Consider the following 26,229-nt stretch of genomic DNA (forward strand, 5'->3'; position numbering starts at 1 on the left):
TGGTTAAGGCGAACCAAGTTAAGTAAAAGAAAGAGATAAAAAGTATTAATCATGTTGCCTTAATATGCAGAGCTTTCTACATTTATATAAGAAAGATACTGTCTTTCTACATTTCTTATTGCTTAAACTGTAAAATGTGTTAATTTTTTTATAAAAAAATACTTTTTAGAAATTGGACTAGGTAATCTAAGGTTTTTTTCTTAATTATTCGAATATTATGGAATGTGTTTGTGTGTGCACGTGTATGTTTGTGTTTTGGAAAAAAGAAAGACGGTGGAGCTCTAATCTCAATATGATACAATCTCAATTAGACTTGTAACGCCCCAGAATTTTGGCCTAGAAGTAGTGGGCCCTAAGCGTTGGAACTCATAAAAGTGGGAACTCATAAAATTTCGGTGGAGGGATTGGTGGAGTTTTTGAAGGATTTTGAAATGGGAGAAGTTGGAGCCATTTCGGGGGAGTTTTGTTTAGGCAAATTCGGCTAGAGAGTGCATTGGGTGCATTTTCGGCAATTGCTTTCCATTATGTCGATTTCTTTTATTTTCTCTCTTCTATCTATAGTGCCAAATATTGCCATAGACCTTTTTGGGTGTTTTTCCCGTTTCAATTTTCTTTATTCTCCACTCCCTGTTTCCTATTATTCTTAATGTGAGTCGGATTCAATTTCTCTTTCTTTGCCGTCATTCTTTTTCCCTTCTCTATCGATCAAACGTTTCGACCTACAAGCGTTCTAACAAATCATTTCTCTAGCCTCTGAAGTGCCGAATCTATTCTTCTCTTGTGGGTTGATTCAGTTTAATTCATTTGGTTGGCTGATTGTTAGGGGCAAGTTGTTATGTGCTTTCAAATACTGGCTGAATGTCTAGTTCTCTTGTTGGCCGTGTGTTTTCCTTAGGATAGTAATTGTTTAACCTTTGTTATTGATATTGATGCTTAATAGGTTGGCTGATTGTTAGGGGCAAGTTGTTATGTGCTTTCAAATACTGGCTGAATGTCTAGTTCTCTTGTTGGCCGTGTGTTTTCCTTAGGATAGTAATTGTTTAACCTTTGTTATTGATATTGATGCTTAATAGATAATGTTGTGGTACATATAAACCACAAGGAGGTGATATCGATTCATAATCAAACGACTTAGGAAGTATAAGTCGATTCAGTCAAGGTTCTACGCTCATGGGCTACTGCGTTTCTCTCCATCAAGGTGTGTACACACACTATTCATATTTTTGGACGACAAATGTCGAAATGCCGGAAAATCGACGATATGGCAACGACTACTACATGGGTGCACAAACACTCGTGTGGGGGAGTCGACACATTGACAAAGGCTGCCATGAGCGATATCGTGGACTTGACCGTTATTAGGCCTAATGGGCCGTTTTGGGTTGAGTGGGCTCGCGTGGGTAAATTTTGCTGTTAAGTGAAAAATCGATAGACTTGTCATGTCGCACACATGACTTTGGTAGTTCTAGGCTTTGCTGGGCCAAAATGGGCAGTGTGGGCCCAATGGGAACGTGGGCCCTACACGATGAAATCTACAGTAAGTGGCTATTAATGAACCGGGTTATGGTGTATACATAGCCGTATCTAATTTTGGGATGTTCTAGGCCTCGTTGGGCCGAAATGGGCTCTGTGGTCCCTGTGCGCTTGTGGGCCACATGGATAAAATGTATATGATGTGGTAAGTGTTGTTGGACTGTGACGTTTTGCATAGCTGGGGCCGTTATGGGCCTCGATGGGTCAAAATGGGCCGCGTGGGCCTAATGGGCTTGTGGGCCCACATTGGTAAAATCCTCGGTAAGTGATCATTGATGGGTTGGTTTATGAGGCTCGCGATACCGTATGTGAATCTGGACTAAATGGGCCACACGAGCGTGTGCACCCACTTGGGCCCAATAGCGAGTTTTGGGCCCATATACATTGTTCTGGCCGTGTAGGTTATCTGAGTCGCTCGAAGTGATGATAGACCTTTTAAGAGGTCGTAATAAGTATCGATACCTTAATATTTGTAAAATGATCGTAATTCCCCTGTAATGTAAAATGATTGTAATGCCCCTGTAGGGTAAAATGACCGTGATGCCCCTGTAGGTAAAATGATTGTAATACCTCTGTTAGGTGAATTAACCGATATACCCCCAAAGGGCAAAATGACTATTTTGCCCTCGAGGTTAAATGATTGATTTATCTGTGATGTAAGTGATTTATTTGTCCGAGATGTAAATGACTGATTTGTCTGTGATTTAAATGACTGATTTGTCTGTGATTGGTATGACTGATTTGTCTGTGAATTGTATGACTAATTTTGATCATGGCATTCTGCATACACGACATACTGCATGGGGTTGGGATACTGTTATGGACGAAGTACTGTACTGGTGGCTCTGTCACAATCACTGTTACTGGTGGCTTGGCGACATATACTGTTACTGGCAGCTTTGCTACGGTACTGTTGCTGGCAGCTTTGCTACGATGCTACTGATAGCTTTGTGCCGATCATATTACCGTTACTACAGGCTGTGTGCCAATCATATCACTTCTATTGATGCCGTTCTGCCGATCATATTACTACTACTGATGTCTTTGTGCCAATCATATTAATATACTTATGGCTAGTAGCGATTTTGTTTATAGCTTATAGCTACCCTGTTTACGGCTCTTAGCCATTCTAATCACTGGCAGCTTTGCTGCGATATTGGTGTGTTGGCTGGGTGGGTCGATTTTATCCCCACATGGTGTGTTAGTTGGTACGGGTGGTGTGTTGGATGGATTGGGATGGGTTGCATGATTGCATTGTTGCATTTCTATTACTGATTGTCACTGTATTGGGCTTAGGCCCACATGTATCCTGTTTCTGATTCTGATACTGTAATGGGCTAAGGCCCACACTACACTTTTATTGTTTTGGGCTAAAGCCCATAATGTTCTGTTACTATTAAAGGACTCAGACTGAATTTTTTTTGTATACTTTCTATTTCTTTATTAAGGGGATTACACACAGAGTTTTCGTAAACTCACCCCCTTTTTAACCTTTCAAGTAATCCCCAGCGTTGATGGTTCAGAGCTGCGAGGGACTCGGAGAGGGCCACACAATTGCACATGTTTTATTCTGTTTTGCTCATTTACTAATGCACTTTGATTTTGATTTGGGTTGTAGGCCTCTATAATTTCTGGATTTTAAATTTGGAATTTGATGTGATTGTGATTTATATCTACTAGAAGTAGAACACGATTCTCCAAATCAATAACTGTTTTCTAACACTACGTTTCCGTAACTCAATTTTTAATAACACGTTTTCGTAAATCATTTGTTTTAAATTAAGTTTCTACAACAATAAGGTTTTAAAGGTAACAACGTTTCTTTAATAAACCTTGATTGAAAATAAGCAAACACAAACTGAGGTTTTGTACAAGTTTTAAATGGCAAGAAGTTTGAAATTTCAAGAAGGGTTTTCAATGAAAACAAGGTTTTCGAAAAACACTTCAGTGTGATACACCAGATTCGACAATAACTTCTAGGCCATGTTTTGGGTGTTACAAGACTATATCTTTCCTATGTTACACGTTGCATATCATTCAATAAGAAACAAAATTTATCATCTGGTGGCCAGAAATGTGAGTAGAGTCTCATTATTCCATATATAATATACAAATATATTGTAGTGTACTTTAAAGTAAATATTTTAGTATTAATTTTTGTTTATATATAAAAAACATATTTATATATTTTATTATTACCCTACCTTCATATATAATTATTTTTAATGCCAATGTGAAGCAAGTGATTTTAGGAATTGTTGAATATTATTAAAAAGATAGCATATTAAAGCATTAATAACATATTCATTGAGGAATATAGTTTTACTTCATCTAATTAATACAAAGTAGCATTGTTAAAAATAATAAGTAATTAACTTAATTAAAATAAATAAATTATTTTCATAATTAAAATATATTCCTAATAAAATATTTATAATATTTATTGAAGTATTTATGAAAATTATAAAATTGACATATTGTAAATTAAACCTTACATTATTAAATATTTGTTTTTTCTTAAAAGTAAATAATTGACGATAATAATACGTACATAATATATAATTAATATAAATGTAATTATGTTAGATTATTTCAGATTATAAAATGTATTAATTATTCATAATTTTTGTATATGAAATATAATGTTACTTATTACAAAAATAATTAAAATTTACTATTTTAAATAGTAGTATATAATTTTCTTCTACTCTTTTTGGTTAAGGAAATACAACCGTTTAAATAGAGAATAACTCAATATAAAGTTTGACCTTTTCATTTATTATTATATAAATTAATTTAAAAACTTTTATTACTAAAAAATAGTATTCTTATATAAATATGATAACATTTATTATCCAGTAAATTTTACATTAATTATTTTAGAACACCAAACCACTCACCTTGCAATCTTGACTTTTAATAAGCCATTGTTTGCCTTTGTCCTTGCTTGTAGAATCTCTCAACGAGTTTGGCACTTTTTCACACACATTAATTACATTACAAACACATTATACACAAGCTAAAACACATTTAAATCATCTAAAAATTGCATACCACATCACATCTATCATACTTACCGGAAACTAGCTAGTTTTGCCGAAAATGCAATTTCACCACTCAAATCTAGTTCCTAAACCTTAATTTTGATTCCAAACATCCTAAATATCATCTAATTACTGATCTAAACCATCAAATTTACATAATTACATTGATTTAGTTTTTTAGAAAAATCAAGCTGAAGTGATCTTTAAATGAGGAAAGCATTCAATTTGCTTAAATTCATTAAGGATTTGTTAAATTAAGATGAAATAACTCTCAAATATATCAAAATGAGTTAAAAATAACTGTAAAACCGAAGCTTAGTCAAGAAATACGAGATCTACCATTTTCAAGCCAAAAATCAACTTAAAATCAATTAATATATTGATATCTTGATTCAATCATTTAAATATCAAATTGAAATAACAACTCACTTAGTTTAATCATAAAAAGTTAGAATCTCACCTAAATTTTAAAAAATCGATGAGCTATGGACCTAATTCGAGCTAAAACGTGTGAGGATCTCTTAAGGATTTTAAGGATGATAACATGAGTGTTCCTCAATATTGAAAAGAAATTTAGTGTTTAGAGAGCTTAGGAATAAAAAAAGGATGAACTAATTTCGAAAGAAAAACTTTAATTTGGTGTTTGGCAAATTTTTGAATGAATAATGGGAGGGAAGAACAAGACGTGGAGGATTTTAAATAGGCACCAAATTTTAAAAAATTTATCCTTCACCCGTTTAACCCCTCCGGGTTTTCTCCCTTATCCGAATTGGTCCTTATTGTTCAATTAAAGCCAATTTCAAATTTCTTTTCAAATCCAATCTCGTTTTTAAAATCCATTTTAACCAAATTAATTCTCGAACACTCAATTTTAATTTTTAACCTAAAATTATAAATTCTATTTATTTTAAAATTTTGTTTAATTAATTCATAATTATTTTAATTATCTATCCCAATCACAATTTCCAATTCACTAATCCCTGATTTACTCTCTCGACTTTTGGGATGTGACAATTCTACTGCGCCTAGGGGACGATGCAAGGACTATGTAAAGGAAGAGTCGTATCGGGTTAATATGCAAACAGTGGAAATGTGGCATAGTCCAGGGTTACACCTTATGTGTATATTTTTATCAAACTTCTACTTTGTAATAAGCCGTGATAAGACTATAGTAACAAGTTATTTTAAATATTTTCCTTTATTTTTGGATTTTAAGTCCTCCAGTTAAAGAAATAAATAAAATGTAATATTTAAAGTATTCAACTGATTTAAGTATTATGTTTAATAACAGCCAAGATTTGAGCCCGACGAATCATGTCGGGTTAGGGTGTTACAAAACTCTTGCCAAACGAGTGTTTAACACAAGCGTTATTAACCACCGCTCCATTCAAGTCAAGATATAAAGAAATAATTTAACTAATTCATATCAATCCACAAATGATTTAAAAACTAATTTGTTCAAATGTGTATTCAAAAATAAATAATTTAAAGTAATCATATACTAATCCAAAATCAAATTGCAATCGTACATTAATACAAATCCTTTAAATAAAACATTTAAAAATAAAATAGAATAGTTTTTTAAAATATATATAATTAAATTATTTTATTTTTTCAACCAAAAGAGCCTGAATACTAAATTGACTAATGAATCCACTTATGAATCTACGCTTTTGAAAAACACAATATAATTATATATTCAGTCAAGAGTAATATATATAATAAATAATTTTTACAAACTTATTTTGATAAATTTAAAAGATCATTAACAACAACAAAGACGAACAACATTGAAAAAGAAATTTCATGATTCTCTTTTTTTTTTCTCTAGAATTAGGCTTCATCTTCATGATTTCATTCAATGTTCCCTTACATTATTAATTTATTCTAAAGGTGAAGCTTGCACTCCTCAATTTATAAGAGAATCAAAAGAAATTAAAGTTGATATTGAACTAATTGATCCCTCCGAAAACATTGGGGCAATTTAATACCTATTAAATTTGAAACTAAGTAACTAATGAAAATTAAGTATTAACCACTAAAATTAACATTTTACGTCAATTTACATAATTTTGATTGATATAATAAAAAATTAAACCCTCAACATTTACATATTTTAAAGACCAATATGTACGGTACTTCATTGTATACTAGTTTAATATAGGTTTTAGATGTTGATTAAAAAAACTTAATACAAATTGAGCTAGCAGCACCACCAATACTCACCGAATGCAATATTGCCGATTCGTAGCATTGGTGAGATATGATAATTTGTGTATTTATATATATTTTTATAAATCCCTAATGTAATACCCAATTTTAGGCAGGGCCCAAATAAATAAAGGTGCCCAGTCCATTTAAAAACCTAATTTACGTTGCCCAATTACATTAGCCCAATAAACCCATAACAGAATCAAAGAACCCTTGCCCCTTTGCCTCAATGCCGCAGTAGCAAACAGCCTCCGCGCAGATGTCGCAGCACGTCGCACGTTCTCCTTCCACGCCACGCACGTCTGTCTTCCATGCACCTGCAATAAACCACAAACAGCACAAATAGGACCGAATATACATCAAAATTGTAAAAGGATTTGGCTATAAAAAGCCAACTGATTTCTGTAATAGGGGTTAGCAAAATACTGTATTGAAAAGTAAAAGAAAACACGAAAGTAAAAGAATCAAAAAAGTAAAAGTTTGAAGGTGATCTTTTTGTTTTTTTGTTTTTACTGTTTTTTGTTTCATTTTTCTATTGATTCTTTTCTTTTAAAAAATAAACGAAAAGAAAAGGAGAAAGTTACCTGTGTGGAGGAGACGACGGACTCTTCCCGAATTGAAGCCGGAGGGAGGCTTCAAGCCACTGAGGTGGTTGCGGCGGTTGAGGGGGTTTGGGTTAAGGAAAACCTAGCAGAGCACCCCCTTTTCTTTTCTTTTGTTTTAAAACAGAAAAATGAATTTTTTTTAAAGAATAGTTTTTTTTTTGTTTTTATAATGGAAGCAAAACGGCGCCATTCAATGTGGGCCGATCCACGCGTCGACCCGACCCACGGACAGGGTCCGCTCGTTTTTACCCTAAATGGACTATTTGCGCAATTAGTCCTCATGATTTTACAGTGTGTTTAAATTATTATTATTTATTTCTTTTAAATTTAGCAACATATTTTATTACTGTTTCAATTTAATCCGTGTTGCTGCCCAGCGTTTTGGAGGGAGGGATTAATTTCCCTCTTGGTCCTCCACTGTTAATTGCATGTTCTATTTGATCCATTGGTGTTTTATTTATTTTAGATTTACCCCTGAAACTTCAGTTATTTTCAATTTAATCCTTAATCTTTCATTTTAGGTTTTTAAGTTTTTATTAATATTGTTATTATCATTATTATATTATATATTATTATTATTATTATTATACCTACATATATACACGCATATGTATTTTATAATATATATATGTATATATTTTAAATGTTTTAAATACACATACATATTTTATTATTATATTATTGTCTTATTTTCATAGTTTTTATATATATGTATTTATATTTATATTTTATAATATTTATACATTTTCCATATTTTATAATCTATATATATGTTTACACATTTTTATAATATGTATATATATATATTCATACACTATACAAAACTATTATAAATATATTTTCCGCATTTTTATATAACTTACTAATATATTATACTTATACATTTTTACTTTTGTAAATGCATGTATATATTTTATGTATATTTTATTATTGTTTTATTTTCATGACTTTTGTATCCATATATATATGCATTAACATTTTATAATACGTAGCATCTTTTATATTTAATAATCCATGCACATATACATGCATTTTCTATAATATATATATGTACCTTTTGTAGGATTATTGTAAGTTTTTTTTTTGTTTTTGTTTGGTGTATTTCATGTTTTTTACATATGTATACTTATATATACAAGTTTTAATATATGCATACACATATTTTCAAAATTCACTTATATATCATCCTTATATATATATTTTGTAAATACGTATACATGTATAATTTAAATTAAAGTATTTGTTTCATATTGTACATTATTTTTTAAAACATCCCTTTTGAAAATATATATTTTGGTTTCGTCAAAACATTAAAATCATTTTCTTTTGATTCAAAGGCTTTTAAAATAACGCAATATTACATATTCAGGATTTTCGAGGAAATTGAGCCCTAACGTATTGGGTTATAATTTTCTTTATTAATCCTAAATAACCGAGAATATTCTTTATTCAAAATGCATAAGTATAAAAATCATTTTCGGGAACTTAACTTGTTGTGTCCTAATGTATTGGGCATGACATATTGCTTTTTCAAAATGAAGATTTTCTTATAAAATAAAAGCGATATTCAAAGTTTGAGATTTTGAGAAATTGTACCCTAACGTATTGGGTCTCGATTTCTTTGTCTGACTTAAACATTTGATTATCCTTTTTAGATTTCATCATTTGAGTTTTTTTTAAATCTTTTTAACCCTCGACACTAAGACATTAAATAATCAATTCGGTACCGATTTTGGGCGTTACAAGGGTGCTAACCCTTCCTCGTGTGTAACTGACTCCCGAACTTGTTTTCTCAAATTTTGCAGACTAAAATCATTTTTAAGGTGAGCCGATCACACCTCAATAAAGGATCGGAGGCGACTCCAATTTTTGTTTTTAAAGTCGACAACTAAATTTTTGTTTTCAAAAAATGGTTTCGACAGCTTGGCGACTCCACTGGGGACTTCAAGAGAATCGAGCCATGAATTGATTATTTGGTGTCTTTTTGCCGAAAATTAATGCTGTTTAAAATAATGACTTCCCCTTTTGCATTCATTGGTTTTCATTGTTATATGCTTGCTTGATTGGCTTAAGTCTGTTAGCTTATTTGCATTTTTGCATTTCATAAAGTCGGTCAATTTTTACCCCTCTAAGTGGGAGTGAAAAACTAGTCCTTCGTGTGGTTTTCATCTCTGTGTAGGATAGTGGATCACTTTCGGAATACATCCGTACCTATTCTTCGTGATATTTTCATCTTTGTGCAGCCATAGGGAAATGTGTTCCCCTGAACTGAACTTGGTCCATATGAGCCTATAATGGGTGAGGATCGAAGAATCTGCTGGTTCAGGTACCCTTGCCCTAGACACCAAACCGCATATAGTGAACCTTAGGAACTCACCCTAGGTAGAATTACTCTTAACCTTAGTAGATACCTAATTAGGAATTTTTTTACTATTTCTTGGTTGTATTGTATTTAATTGATATTGACTTTTTGTGTTTTACTCTGGTTGCATGGCATTACAATTACATAGCATTTCATTATAAAAAGGCGTTGGTTCGTATTCGGTTGCTAGATAGAAAGCTTATCATGGAAAATGGGTTTCTTGATAGAGTGGAGGATAATACGGCTGTTCGAACTTGAGCTGATATGACACAACGCGAAAAAGGTGATAGCTTGGCCGAGGGATACGTATCAGAATTATGGGACTTCACCCGTGTTAGCGTTACCCAGAACAACTTGCAGGAGCTGAAGGAAATTTGGGAGCAGTGGAATAATGAGGTTAAACAGTTATTCTTTTCTAATTATGGGGATTTGCCTTATTTGCTTGATTTGAAGGTAAACAAGCGTCTTTTTCGGGCTCTTGCCCAGTTTTGGAACCCCGCTTATAGTTGATTCACGTTTGGGAGGGTTGATTTGGTACCTACAATAGAAGAATACATGGCTTTACTTAGGTGTTCAAGGATTCAAGTGGACAAGGTCTACTTGAAAGCTGTAAATGTACCGACCTTTTCGAAGAGGTTGGTGAGTATAACAGGGATGAGTGAGCAGTGGGTTTGGCTCAGATCAAGCAAAAGGGGGATAGCAAGTGCCTTCCTTGGAAAAGTTTGAAGGACCTCATTCTAGCGCACCCAGATGCGAATAAGAAGGTAGATATCTTTGCTTAAAGTATATATGGTTTGGTGGTGTTCCCTAGGGCTTTGGAGCATGTTGACGAGGCGGTCACTAACTTATTTGATCGGCTTGATAAGAGAGTTACACCAGTCTCGGCAATTTTGGCAGAAACCTTCAGGTCACTGAATGCGTGCTGAAGAGAGGGAGAGGGTAGATTCATTGGATATGCATAGCTCCTACTTGCATGGTTCCATAGTCACTTTTGGAAGGTTGATAAAGTTTCGTATCGGGTCTTCTCTGACAATTATTCACCATTGAAGGAGATAGTGGCTACAGCAATGAGGGATAACATCTCAGAAGAGAAATGGATGGCTATTCTTTAGAATTTACAGGAGAAGGATATCGAGTGAAGAGCTCCGTGGTTGCTTTCAGACGAGATCCTATATCGGTGTGGGGATTTTGAATAGGTTCCTTTGCTTGGAATTTGGGGACCTGTATGTTATGCCCCATTGCTGGTATTAAGGCAATACAGGTCAAGGCAGTTTGTGTCCGCAACTCAGGGACTGGCCGAGTGTGAATTCTCGTATAGGGGTGATGGATACAAAAAGATAATTCATGAGATAGTCAGTGCATGGGGCCAGACTCGTCAAATGAAGAGATTGGTTGTGGGTCCGATGACAACTCTTGAGTATAGTGAATGGTGGGTTAGGAGGATTAATGATAACATTCATGGGCCAAGTTCAGAAAATAGTCAGTCGATAGAGGAGCATTTGTGTGTTGTCCCTATTGAGCTGGAAATCATAAAGTAGGACTTTGAAAGAAAAAATGCAGAATTAGAGAAGAAAATAGAGCAAATGGAGGAAGAAAAGGTGAATTTGAGACTAGATGTGGATGTTCAGAAGCTCGAGGTTGATAAACTAAGGAAGGGGAAGAATAAGGCTGAAGAGGAATTAGATAGTTTGAAGATAGATTACAAGAAGCTGCGTATGTCAATGAGAACTGTTGGGCTTGGAAAAAATTCAGAGCAGTGGCGTGAAGAGATTTATGAAGAAAGAAACAAGTCAGACTGGTGGGAAAGGAAATTTCAAGAAGTGCAAGCACGAAATGAAGACTTAGAGAAGAGCTTGACAGAGAGCCAAAAGGAAAAGGGCGAACTAAAACACAGAGTGGTTGAGTTAGAAGGGTCTCTTTGTCAACATAGAAGTCGAAATTCTGTAGTAGAGCTAAAGGCAAGTCTAAGCAGGATTGAAGAGATGAAGAGTAAAATAGAAGAGTTAGAAGTAGCATTACGAAATTGTGAGGTTTAGATTGAGCATCTGGAGGCAAAGGAAGGTAGTCAGAATGAGCAACTTCATTATTTCCAAATACAAGTCAGAAATAGGGATCGTCTTATGGGAGAAGCTGTGGTTTAGATTCGAGAGGTAGCAGATCACCTACAAACTTTGGCAGTACAAGCCGACACGTTGACCGTGAAGTATGAGTTGGAGTCAGATCGAGGACAAGAGTTAGCCTTGTTGCTTAAAAAGATCAAGGTCTTAAGTAATAGGGCAAAGCCATATTTGTAGCTCATTCTATGTAAAGAGATTTATATTCTAATAAAGTTTTTCTGAAAGTAATTGAAATTAGAATTGACGCCTTTCTGCATTCATACATCGCATTACATGCATTAAAAACTATTAAAAGGTTTTGATTGATTAAAATCATTCTTCAGTTAACCTGGAATCTAACCAGCCAACTCAATACCATTACGGTACATGGGTGGAATCAAAAAGTATGGATCAAAGATTACAAAAGCTCGAACAGTTTCAAAAAGAAAAATGCAGGATCAGCTTCAGCAGCAAATGAAAGAACAACTAGAGAAGATTTAGCAGAATTTGATGGATAAAATGACAGAATCCCAAGGGAGCGTGATGACACAGTTAACGCGATTGTTGACTGAAGGGAAGGATAAAGGAAAGAGCCCTGTAGACAATATTGAAGAGGAAGGAGAGGATGGACTCCTGTATCCCCCAGGCTTTACTCCTCCACATGCGCAGCACCTAGTTGAAGTTTACTCGCGCAAATCTTCTGTTACAATTAGGCCTCAACAGTTTTAGGTCGATGCTTCAAGGACAATGAATTTCCAAGCTGGATTAGGCTCTAGCCTTGAGAATAATCTTGTCAATCCTATTGTTCTTGATTTCGATGAAGCAGTTGAAAAAGAGAAAACAAAAGAAGAATTACCAAAGCAATTGGAGGAAAGATGGAAGTGGATTGAAGAGAAGTTCAAAGCAATGGAAACTACTGAGAGATGTCATGGGATTGATGCTAAGGATTTAAGTTTGGTCCCAGATTTGGTGCTTCCTTACAAGTTTAAAATGCCGGAATTCGAGAAGTATAATGGGACCACTTGCCCTGAGGCCCACATTACCATGTTTTGTAGGCGAATGATGGGATATGTCAATAATGACCAGTTATTGATACACTGCTTTTAGGATAGCCTCATGGGGGCAGCGTCTAAATGGTATAATCAATTAAGTCGTGCTAGGATTAGCTCCTGGAGGGATTTAGCACATGCTTTTATGAAATAGTACAGTCATGTGACAGAAATGGTTCCTGATAGGATTACCTTGCAGAACATGAAGAAAAAGTCGAATGAAGGTTTTAGAAAATATGCTTAGAGGTGGAGGGAGGTGGCAGTGCAGGTCCAACCACCGCTCATTGAAAGAGAAATGACGATGCTCTTTATAAATACGCTGAAAGCCCCATTCATCACACACTTGTTAGGAAGTGCCACAAAAAGCTTTTCTGACATAGTCATGAGTGGTGAGATGATTGAGAGTGCTATAAGGAGTGGGAAGATTGATTTTAGAGAGAACAATAGAAGGCCAGCCTCAAAGAAAAAAAGAAAGTGAGGTGAACAATGTGAATACATACAACAAATCAATTACGGTGAATCAGCCCAGAAAGGTAGTGGCAAGTCAACAGGGTTCATCAAAATAGGAATCTGGTGCGAGGCCAAGTATTGAGAGGCCCCAATTCACACCCATTCCCATGTCATATAAGGAGTTGTATCAGAATTTATTTAATGCTCACGTTTTTACCCCTTTTTACTTGACCCCTTTACAGCCTCCGTATCCCAAATGGTATGACGCGAATGCACAATGCGATTACCATGCAGGAATTACGGGGCATTCCATAGAACATTGTACAGCTTTTAAAAAACTTGTTGAGAAGCTCATTAAGATGGGCGTTGTCAAGGTAGATGATTCATCAGGTACGAAAAATCCATTACCCAATCTTATTGATGCTGGGGTAAACATGATAGGTGAAAGTATGGGGAAAAAGGTCAAGGAGAATATTGTTGAGGTTAAAATCCCTTTGAAGAGGGTTTGGAAAGTAATGGTGGGAAGAGGTTTAATCGACTCGGATTTAGTGATAGGTGGTGAGACCCAAAATTATTGTGAGTTCCATCATGAGGTGGGACACAAAATTCAGAGATGTGAGGAATTCAGAGCTCTGGTCCAGAGCATGATGGATAATGGAGAAATAGAGTTTTTTGAAGAGGTTGAAGGAAAAGGAAGTATATGTGAATCGGAGTCAGTGACGAGGATTCCAAAGGTTAATCATCCTGTGATTATCATCTCACGCCCTAGGGTTAATGAGGTTAGGGCACAGGTGACGCTGAAGATTGTAATTCAGAAGCTGACAAAGTTTTCGTATAAGGATAGTAAAAAGGTCCCCTGGAATTATGAGTGCAATGTAACAGTCTCGGGAAAGGAAGCTTCAGTCAGTGTTGCAAAAGAAAACCAAAAGATAGGTTCTTATACGAATAATGAGAAGCACTACGGTTGGATAAATGCCCAAGCAGAATCGAAGGAGGGGAAAGTTTTTGCAGCAGAGCAAAAGGAAGAGAAGACAGTTGAATCTAGGCCATTGATTAATGAGCCAATAAAGGAGGAAGAAGCCACCAAATTTTTGAAATTTCTAAAACACAGTGAGTATATCGTGGTAGAGCAGCTGCATAAGCAACCAGCTCGTATATATGTGTTAGCTTTACTCATGAGTTCAGAGGTGCATCAAAATGTGCTAATGAAGGTGTTGAACGAAACATATGTGGCAAGTGATATTTCTGTCAACCAATTGGATCGGTTGGTCAATAATATAAGAGTCGATAATTTTATCTTTTTCAATGATGACGAAATACCAACTGGAGGTATGGGGTCCACTAGAGCTCTGCACATTACTACTCGGTGTAAATGGTACATGCTGCCGGGAGTTTTGATTGATAATAGATCCGTATTGAATGTATTGCCCTTATCTACTCTCAATAGGCTACCTATGGATAGCTCACATATGAAAACGTGTCAAAATGTAGTAAGGGCGTTCGATGGAATGGAAAGGAAGGTTTTGGGGAGAATTGAGATACCATTGCTGATTGGCCCAAATACTTATGAAGTGGATTTTATTGTAATGGATATTAAGCCTTCTTATAACTGTTTGTTAGGGAGACCTTGGATACACTCGGCAGGGGATGTGCCTTCATCGCTACATCAGAAGTTGAAATTAGTGTCAGAAGGATGGTTGGTGACAATAAATGCCAAGGAGGGTATTATTGTGTCAATAACTAGTAGTACACCATATGTGGAGACGGATGAGGAGGCGGTGGAATGTTCTTTTCGGACCTTAGAGTTCGTGAATGCAACACTTATTGTCGAGGGGAATAGAATTCCAGTGCCGAAGATATCCAAGACTACAATAATGGGTCTTCAATTAATGGTGAGAAGAGGAGCTGTACTGGGAAAAGGATTGGGAAGATATTTGCAAGGAAGAGTTGAGGCACCAGTGATGAAAGAAAAGTTTGATAGTTTTGGTTTAGGCTATAGACCAGACATAAAACAAAAGAGAAAGGAAATAGAAAAAAGACAGGAGAGAAGAAGGGCACGCCTGAATGGAAATGAAGTTAAGTGGGAGCCTATGGCTTTCCCTCACATATCCAGGACCTTCGCATCGGGGGAGTTCATCCATCCTGAGCGAAGAGTAATTAAAGTGAAAAGTATTGAGGAAATGCTGGGAGATGTCCACATCAATGCCCTAGACAAAATTGAGAGAGGGACATTGCTAGAGATTCGCCTTTACGAACTTGGAAGCGAGCTGAACAATTAGACTGCGAAAGAGATTCCTGTAGTTTTTAGATCTTGTTCAGAGTAAATGTTCAGAACATCCTTGTTGTTTTTAACTTAAAAATAGGAATTTCTTTATGGAATATGCACATGTGAAATATTATGTTTCTAATAAATACGGTTTTCATATTCATTTTTTGAGACAGTAGTGTTTTCATTCTTTTTCGAGTAATTATTCTTTTATTCTTTTTCCACATCATGGTTTTAGTCATTCATAATCATATTTGTTCATAAATTCATACATTCTTTGTATATTCCTTGGCACCTACCATAGGTCCCATCATATCAATGATATGAATGACGCTGCTTCAGACTTAGAATCCCCTTTTGAACAAGACATGTGTTTAAAGGGATCACATGATTCTGAAAATGACGTAGACTGTGATGTGTCTCTGGACTTATTAAGAATGGTAGAGTAAGAATATAAGCAAATCCTACCTCATAAAGAATCATTGGAGATTGTGAGCCTAGAGGAGGAAAATGAGGTAAAAATCAAAACCAACATTACCGCAGAGACGAAACGAGACCTCATCGAATTACTTCGTGAATTCAAAGATGTCTTTCCTTGGTCATACCAGGATCTTCCTGGGTTAAGCACTGATATTGTGGTACACCGTCTTCCTATAAAAGAAGATTGCAAGCCAGTTCAGCACAAGCTCAGGAGAATGAGGCCAGACATTATGCTAAAGATAAAGGAAGAAGTCAAAAAACAGTTTGATGCTGGGTTATTGCAAGAAGTCAAATATTCAGAATGGGTAGCCAACGTTGTCCCTGTCCCTAAAAAAGATGGGAAGGTATGAATGTGTGTGGATTACAGGGATTTGAGCAGGGCCAGTCCAAAGGATAATTTTCTGTTGCCTCATATTGATACTTTGGTGGATAATACAACAGGTTACTCACTGTTTTCTTTTATGGATGGCTTTTCGGGATACAATCAAATAAAAATGAATCTGGAAGATATGAGAAAGACCATATTTATCACTTTGTGGGGAATGTTCTGTTATAAAGTGATGCCCTTTGGATTAAAGAATGCGGGGGCAACTTATCAAAGAGCCATGGTGACTTTGTTTCATGACATGATGCACAAGGAGATTGAGGTTTATGTTGATGATATGATTGTAAAATCCAGAACGGAAGAAGAGCATGTTCAAGTTCTGAGGAAATTGTTTTTAAGACTAAGAAATTTCCAGCTCAAGCTTAATCCAACAAAGTGCACCTTTGGAGCCAGATCAGGAAAGTTGTTGGGCTCCATAGTCAGTGGGAAAGAAATTGAGGTTGACCCAGACAAAGTCAGGACAATATTGAATTACATTGAACAGTTTATTTCACAACTAACTGAGAAATGTGACCCATATTTCTTCTTCTGAAGAAGCATAATCCGGGTGTATGGGATGAAGAATGTCAGGAGGCTTTTGACAAAATAAAACAGTACTTGTCTAATCCTCCAGTACTATCACCACCTAGTCCGGATAGGCCATTAATAATGTTTAACAGTGTTTTACAATTCAATGGGATGCGTGTTAGGCCAGCATGATGAGACAGGAAGAAAAGAAAGGGCAATATACTATCTCAGCAAGAAATTCACTGATTGTGAAGCGAGGTACTCGTCTATCGAGAAGTTATGTCGTGCCCTAGTTTGGACAACTTGGAGATTACGGCAATATATGTTGTATCATACAACTTGGCTAATTTCAAAGTTAGACCCCTTAAAGTATATGATGGAGTCGACTGCTTTGAATGGAAGGACGGCCAGATGGCAGATCTTGCTTTCTGAATTTAACCTAATGTATGTGAGTCAGAAGGCCGTGAAAGGGAGCGCAATAGCTAACTTTTTAGCTAGCAGAACCTTAGAGGATTATGAGCCTTTGAATTTTGATTTTCCAAATGAGGATTTGATATATGTGGCAGCCACTGAAGAAAATTCTCAAATGGATCATGTGTGGAAGTTAAATTTTGATGGAGCCTCAAATACTTTGGGTAATGGAATTGGGACGGTTCTGGTATCTCCAAGCGGAGATCATTTTCCTATTGCTAGCAAATTGAATTTTGACTATACGAACAATATGGCAGATATGAAGCATACATTATGGGCATTCGTGTAGCTATTGAACTTAAAATCAAAGTGCTAAAAGTGTATGGGGATTCCGCATTGGTGATAGACCAACTCAAAGGAGAATGGGATACAAAAGACCCTAAACTAATCAGTTATCGAAAGATGGTTCTCGAATTGATGGATGAGTTTGATGACATCACTTTCTGTTACCTTCCACGAGATGAGAACCTGATGGCTGATGTGTTGGCCACCCTAGCCTCTATGATCCGAGTGAACAAGTTAGAGGACATGAAGCCTATTCAGATGAGTATTTTTGAAACCCCAGCTCATTGCTATAATATTGAGGAAGAAGAGAAAGATGAGCACTCCTGGTATCTGAATATATTGCAATATGTGAAAAATTGTGAGTATCCAAATTAGGCAATGGAGAATGATAAGAGAGAATTGAGAAGAACGGCCATTGACTATGTCCTAGATGGAGAGATCCTATACAAAAAAGGGAAGGATTAGGAATTTTTAAGATGTGTGGACGTAGTGGAAGCTAGAAAAATTCTGGAAGAGGTCCATGAGGGTATCTACGGAACGCATGCAAATGATTTCACAATGGCCAGGCAGATCATGATATTTGGGTACTACTGGTCCAATATGGAAGGAGATTGCATCAATTATGCTAAGAAGTGCCATAAATGCCAAATTTATGGCGATAAAATGCATGCACCTCCTTCACCTCTTCATGTTATGACTTCTCCATGGATTTTCTCTATGTGGGGTATGGACGTCATTGGGCCAATATCGCCAAAGGCTTCTAATGGGCATCGCTTCATCTTTGTGGTTATTGACTACTTTACCAAATGGGTGAAAGCTACTTCATATGCAAATGTCACGAAGTCAGCAGTTAGTAGATTCTTAAAAAATGAGATCATATGTCGATATGGAATGCCTGAGAGGATCATATCTGATAATGTGTTGAATTTGAACAATAGTGCGATAGCGGAGGTCTACAGTCAATTCAAGATCAGACATCATAACTCGTCGCCATATCGCCCAAAGATGAATGCTGCAGTAGAAGCAGCGAATAAGAATATCAAGAAAATTATGGGAAAGATGACTGAGACTTACAAAGACTGGCATGAGAAATTACCATTCGCCCTCTTTGCTTATAGAACGTCTGCCAGAACTTCGACCGGGGCAACACCTTTCTCTCTGGTTTTTGGGATGGAAGCAGCCATACCTATTGAGGTGGAAATTCCTTCTCTCCGGGTATTAGCTGAGCTGAAATTGGATGAGGCAGAATGTGTTCAATCTCATTATGATCAGTTGAGCTTAATAGAAGGAAAAAGACTAAAGCCTATTCAGCACGGTCAGATGTATCAAAGGCTAATGATGCGAGCCTACAATAAAAAGGTTCGTCCTAGAGAATTCCACGAGGGGAAGCTAGTGTTGAAAAAGATTCTTCCTATACAAAAGGATTTTAGAGGAAAATGGATGCCAAATTGGGAAGGTCCATACGTTGTGAAGAAGGCCTTTTCTGGGGGAGTTTTGATCTTGAGTGAGATAGATGGCAAAGATTTGCCAAACCTTGTAAACTCAAATTCGGTTAAGAAGTACTTTTCTTAAAAAAGAGAGAGAGGGAGAAAAAGAAAAAGGAGAGGCCAAGGTGAAAACCCACAAAGGGCGCCTTGAGACCAAAGGGGATTTGAGTTGAAAACCTGAAAAAGGGCGGCTCAAATGTTGATCAAGTGGGGCATCCGGTGATCTTGCAATGATTGAATCAGTGGGAAAGGGGACGCAACATCTTGGGGCATCGACAGAGTACTGTAGATCTTCTAAGCACATGTCGAACTCAGAGTGGTCTTCAAAAAGTGTGCGCAGAGAAGTTTAAACTGCGATATCTGATGTGCCTAGTCTTCTCAGTATTTATATCTTAGAATACTTTGTTCTTTTTCAAGATTCGTGTTTCCAATCCATTTCTCTTTTATTCTTATTGTTCTTTATAATTTATTCATCTCGAGTTTTATTCTCAATAAATTTCATCTTGTCCATTGCGATAATCTTGTTCAAGCATCTTTTTTCATTAGAACAACATTAATGGGCTAATAATACTTTTACAAAAGAAATTTTACATATTACTCTGGAAGTTTCTAAATAATATAGGGACCTGAAACAGGGCCATTATTTAGAATACACCAAGTTCAAAGGTTGAAATGCCTAAAAAGGAAAATTATAAAAGTAAGATTATCCTTTTAATTTTTGTGTCGTTCAAACATTGACTGAACAAAATGGCGAGATATGGTGATGGTGACAAAGTTTGATCACCTTGTGGTAAGAAAAGGTTTCCTCGGAGAAGGAAATCCTTCATTTGTGCATAGGCATTTGGTATGACATCTTGAGAATGGTATAAAGGACCAAAGTGCTTTACATTGCGATAAGTGAAGATTGTGAAAAGCCAGATTTTTCTACCCTTGGGTCACAGCGGGAGAAAGATGATACAAATTTTCATCCTAGTAGATTAAACTTTGAAGTTTACAGTGGGGGGTAATTAGATTAAGTGTTTTTTGGAGATGCTAGCCGGGCAGGAGGACGTTGTAGTGCTTCGGTGATACGACTTTAATAAACTTTGAGTAATGACAACCTAAGTGATAAAGAAGGATCATTCTCGAAAAATGACATTCTGCATTCATTCAAATGTCATTCATGCACATCTAGTTAGGAGCATTTGATTCATTCTGATCATGACATCTTAATCACTAGGCATAATTAGGTTCATAAATTGAATTATATAGGTCATGTTCCCCAGAGAACAAACTGGTGAAACTTCAGCCTTATTTCCTTGAGCAGTAGTGGAGTAGGTTGAAAATAACACATCTTGACTTCCTGTATTGGCAGAAAAACAGATCGAAGACATCAGTCTTATTGCCTTGACGTTGCAATGGAATAGATTGAAGCCACAACGGCGAATCTTACTTCCCTGGTGTTGTAGCGGAGCAGATTGAAGCCACGACGGCAAATCTTATCTCCCTAGCATTAAGGCTTGGATTAGCTGAAGTGGAGCGGCTTGAGGTTATGGGTAGCGAATCCTATCTCTTTGGAATTACAGTAGAATAGATTGAAACCACAACGGTGAATCTTACTTCCCTAGCGGTGTAGTGGAACAGATTGAAGCTACGACGACAAATCTTGTTTTCCCGACATTGTAGTTAAACATATTGAAGATGGCAAGTCTTATCTCCCTGAAGTTGCAGCGGAGCAGATGAAAGCAATTAATCCTATCTCCCTGAAGTTGCAGTGGAGCAGATTAAAACCATAGATCTTATCTCTCTGAAGTTGCAGAGAGCAAATCATTGAAGTTGCAGTGGAGCAAACAGAGGAAACCAATCCTATTTCCCTGATGTTACAGTGCAGTGGATCGAAGCACTAGTTCTTATACCTCTGAAGATGCAGTAGGAATGAATGAGGCTATTTAAAGAAGAAGAAGAGCACTAAGGTCCAGCACAATCGGGCAAAATTGGCCATTTTTAAGTCTTTGCTCTATTCCCGTTACACGACAATGAGCAAAGAGGGGCAGTTGTAATACCCAATTTTAGCCCGGGCCCAAATAAATAAAGGTGTCCAGTCCATTTAAAAACCTAATTTACGTGGCCTAATTACATTAGCTCAATAAACCCAAAACAGAATCAAAGAACCCTAGCCCCTTCGCCTTAGTACCGTAGCAGCAAACAACCTTCGCGCAGATGTCGCAGCATGTCGCACATTCTCCTTCCACGCCGCGCACGTCTGTCTTCCATGCACCTGCAATAAACCACGAACAGCACAAATAGGACCGAATATACAACAAAATTGTAAAAAGATTTGGCTATAAAAAGCCAACTGATTTTTGTAATAGGGGTTAGCAAAATACTGTATTGAAAAGTAAAAGAAAACGCGAATGTAAAAGAATCAGAAAAGCAAAATTTTGAAGGTGATCTTTTTGTTTTTTTGTTTTTACTGTTTTTTGTTTCATTTTTCTATTGATTCTTTTCTTTTAAAAAATAAACGAAAAGAAAAGGAGAAAGTTACCTATGTGGAGGAGACGACGGACTCTGCCCGAATCGAAGCTGGAGGGAGGATTCAAGCCGCTGAGGTGGTTGCGGCGGTTGGGGGGGTTTGGGTTAAGGAAAACCAGAGCACCCCCTTTTCTTTTCTTTTGTTTTAAAACAGAAAAATGAATTTTTTTTTGTTTTTATAATAGAAGCAAAACAGCGCCGTTCAACGTGGGCAGATCCGCGCGTCGACCCGACCCGCAGGTAGGGTACGCGCGTTTTTGCCCTAAATGGACTATTTGCGGATTTAGTCCTCATGATTTTACAGTGTGTTTAAATTATTTTTTTATTTCTTTTAAATTCCGTAACATATTTTATTACTATTTCAATTTAATCCGTGTTGTTGCGCAGTGTTTTAGAGGGAGGGATTAATTTCCCTTTTGGTCCTCCACTGTTAATTGCATGTTCTATTTGATCCATTGGTGTTTTATTTATTTCAAATTTGCCCCTGAAACTTCGGTTATTTTCAATTTAATCCTTAATCTTTCATTTTAGGTTTTTTAGGTTTTTTTCTTAATATTGTTATTATCATTATTATATTATATATTATTATACCTACATATATACACGCATATGTATTTTATAATATATATATATGTATATATTTTAAATGTTTTAAATACATATACATATTTTATTATTATATTATTATCTTATTTTCATAATTTTATATATATGTATTTATATTTATATTTTATAATATTTATACATTTTCCATATTTTATAATCTATATATATGTTTATACATTTTTATAATATGTATATATATATTCATACACTATACAAAACTATTATAAATATATTTTCCGTATTTTTTATATAATTTACTAATATATTATACTTATACATTTTTACTTTTTGTAAATGCATGTATATATTTTATGTATATTTTATTATTGTTTTATTTTCATAACTTTTGTATCCATATATATATGCATTAACATTTTATAATACGTATGCATCTTTTATATTTCATAATCCATGCACATATACATGCATTTTCTATAATATATATCATACCTTTTTGTAGAATTATTATAAGTTTTTTTTTGTTGTTGTTTTTGTTTGGTGTATTTCATGTTTTTACATATGTATACTTATATATACAAGTTTTAATATATGCAGACACATATTTTCAAAATTCACTTATATATCACCCTTATATATATATTTTGTAAATACGTATACATGTATAATTTAAATTAAAGTATTTGTTTCATATTGTACATTATTTTTTTAAAACATCCCTTTTGAAAATATATATTTTGGTTTCGCCAAAACATTAAAATCATTTTCTTTTGATTCAAAGGCTTTTAAAATAACGCAATATTCGATATTCGGGATTTTCGAGGAAATTGAGCCCTAACGTATTGAGTTCCGATTTTCTTTATTAATCCTGAATAACCGAGAATGTTGTTTATTGAAAATGCATAAGTATAAAAATCATTTTCGGGAACTTAACTTGTTGTGTCCTAATGTATTGGGCATGACATATTGCTTTCTCAAAATGAAGATTTTCTTATAAAATAAAAGCGATATTCAAAGTTTGGGGATTTTGAGAAATAGTACCCTAACTTACTGGGTCTCGATTTCTTCGTCTGACTTAAACATTTGATTATCCTTTTCAGATTTCATCATTTGAGTTTTTTTTTAAAAATCTTTTTAACCCTCGACACTAAGACATTAAACAATCAATTCGGTACCGATTTTGGGCGTTACGAGGGTGCTAACCCTTCCCCGTGCATAACTGACTCCCGAACCTGTTTTCTCAAATTTCACAGACTAAAATCGTTTTTAAGGTGAGCCGATCACACCTCAATAAAGGATCGGTGGCACTCCAATTTTTTTTTAAAGTCGACAACTAAATTTTTGTTTTCACAAAATGGTTTCGACACCTAACATATAATGATTGTGTTTATTGTAAAATATAATAATTCAAATTTTTGTAAGTTCGTAATTTATTCTATATTTCTTTCAAAAAATAATTATATTATATTAATTTTCAATATATTTCATATAATATTCTATTTGCATTATTTTCTTATCTCTTATTATATTATATGTTAATTATATTAATTATATTATATTTACACATCATAATTGTATCAAAGTTACTAGATCTAGGATCAAGCAAAGACACAAAACCTTTGGGATCATAACAATGCTAAGCTAGATCATAAATCATGGTTAAGGCGAACCAAGTTAGGTAAAAGAAAGAGATAAAAAGTATTAATCATGTTGCCTTAATATGTAGAGCTTTCTACATTTATATAAGAAAGATACCGTCACATATTATCAAAATATACATTAACTTTGACACCTAGTGAGTCTTGAGCAGCCACGATTCCAAGGATTAATAGCTTCTAGGAGAAGGCGACAGTAGGAAACAAGACCGGACACCTCTGGATGGTGGATTGTCATTGCTGCATCAATTTGGATCACCTCTTCCATCACCACTATGCCAATTAGAGCCAAAAAAATTAACCATGTTTTCATGTTTGAGACTACCATGATTGGTCTTTGGTTTCATTGGAATCATTTTCATATCACCTGTTTATAGGGTTTTGGAATGAGACCCTATTTTAGAAATTACGTCAAATTAGGTGATATTTTTTTTCTTTTTTCTTTTTTTCATTTCTTGTTGCTTAAACTGTAAAATGATTTTTTTTTTTATAAAAAATACATTTTAGAAATTGGACCAAGTAATCTAAAGTTTTTTTTCTCAATTAGTCGAATATTATGGAATGTGTTAGTGTGTGCACGTGTGTGTTTGTGTTTTCGCAAAAGGAATGACAGTTGAGCTCTAATCTCAATATGATACAATCTCAATTAGATTATATCTTTCCTATGTTACACGTTGCATATCATTCAATAAGAAACAAAATCTATCATCTGGTGGTCAGGAATGTGAGTAGAGTCTCATTATTCGATATATAATATACAAATATATTGTAGTGTACTTTCAAGTAAATAGTTTAGTATTAATTTTTTGTTTATAAATAAAAACATTTTATATATTTTATTATTACCTCTACCTTCATATATAATTATTTCTTAATGCGAGATGTGAAGCAAGTGATTTTAGACTGTTGAATATTATTAAAAAAGATAGCATATTAAAGCATTAATAACATATTCATTGAGGAATATAGTTTTACTTCATCTAATTAATACAAAGTAGCATTGTTCAAAATAATAAGTAATTAACTTAATTAAAATAAATAAATTATTTTAATAATTAAAATATATTCCTAGTAAAATATTTATAATATTTATTGAAATATTTATGAAAAATATAAAAATTGGCGTATTGTAAATTAAACCTTACATTATTAAATATTTATTTTTTCTTAAAAGTAAATAATTGACGATAATAATACATATATAATATATAATTAATATAAATGTAAGTATGTTAGATTATTTCAGATTATAAAAATATATTAATTATTCATAATTTTTTGTATATGAAATATAAATGTAATTACATTACAAACACATTAAAAACAACCTCAAACACATTTAAATCATCTAAAAACTGCATACCACATCACATATATCATACTTACCGGAAACTAGCTAGTTTTACCGAAATGCGATTTCACCACTCAAATCTAGTTCCTAAACCTTAATTTCGATTCCAAACATCCTAAATATCATCTAATTACTGATATAAATCATCAATTTTGCATAATTACATTGATATATTTTTTTAGAAAAATCAAGCTTAAGTGATCATTAAATAAGGGAAAACATTCAATTTGCTTAAATTCATTAAGGATTTGTTAAACTAAGATAAAATAACTCTTAAATATATCAAAATGAGTTAGAAATAACTGTAAAACGGAAGCTTAGCCAAGAAATACGAGATCTACCATTTTCAAGCCAAAAATCAACTTAAAATCAATTAATATATTCAGATCTTGATTTAATCATTTAAATATCAAATTGAAATAACAACTCAATTAGTTTAATCAATAAAAAGTTAAAATCTCACCTAAATTTAAAAAAATCAACGAGCTATGGACCTAATGCGAGCTAAAACGTGTGAGGATCTCTTAAGGATTTTAAGGATGATAACATAAGTGTTCCTCAATATTGAAAAGAAATTTAGTGTTTACAGAGCTTAGGAATAAAAAAGAATGAACTAATTTCGAAAGAAAAACTTTAATTTGGTGTTTGGAAAATTTTTGAATGAATAATGGGAGGGAAGAAGAAGACGCGGGGTTGTTAAATAGGCATCAAATTTGAAAATATTTATCCTTTACCCATTTAACCCACTCGGTTTTCTCCCTTATCCGAATTGGTCCTTATTGTTCAATTAAAGCCAATTTCAAATTTATTTTCAAATCCAATCTCGTTTTTAAAATCCATTTTAACCAAATTAATTCTCGAACACTCAATTTTAATTTCTTAACCTAAAATTATAAATTATATTTATTTTAAAATTT

General features: G+C 34.5%; 2 protein-coding genes across 2 annotated transcripts; both read left to right on the forward strand.

Annotated features, from left to right (window-relative positions):
- Window positions 1-13,709: 13,709 nt before the first annotated feature.
- Window positions 13,710-15,629, forward strand: LOC128042513 (uncharacterized). Its single transcript, XM_052633880.1, has one exon. It carries the CDS (start codon window positions 13,710-13,712, stop codon window positions 15,627-15,629), a length of 1,920 nt encoding a protein of 639 aa, XP_052489840.1.
- A 1,735-nt stretch (window positions 15,630-17,364) lies between these two features.
- Window positions 17,365-18,119, forward strand: LOC128042514 (uncharacterized). The gene is made up of 2 exons (XM_052633881.1): window positions 17,365-17,591; window positions 17,717-18,119. Exons 1-2 carry the CDS (start codon window positions 17,365-17,367, stop codon window positions 18,117-18,119), a joined length of 630 nt encoding a protein of 209 aa, XP_052489841.1.
- The last annotated feature ends 8,110 nt before the right edge of the window (window positions 18,120-26,229 follow it).

The sequence above is a fragment of the Gossypium raimondii genome, chromosome 7 (genome assembly GCF_025698545.1).
Source record: "Gossypium raimondii isolate GPD5lz chromosome 7, ASM2569854v1, whole genome shotgun sequence".
Taxonomy (NCBI): Eukaryota; Viridiplantae; Streptophyta; class Magnoliopsida; order Malvales; family Malvaceae; genus Gossypium; species Gossypium raimondii.

What these genes read in the sequence shown, in the direction of transcription:
- LOC128042513 (XM_052633880.1), top strand. Translation starts at nt 13,710, where the DNA reads ATGGGCGTTGTCAAGGTAGATGATTCATCAGGTACGAAAAATCCATTA.
- LOC128042514 (XM_052633881.1), top strand. Translation starts at nt 17,365, where the DNA reads ATGGAGTCGACTGCTTTGAATGGAAGGACGGCCAGATGGCAGATCTTG. An exon ending in CAAATGGATCATGTGTGGAA is followed by an intron (nt 17,592 to 17,716) that starts GTTAAATTTTGA and finishes ACAATATGGCAG; the next exon opens with ATATGAAGCATACATTATGG.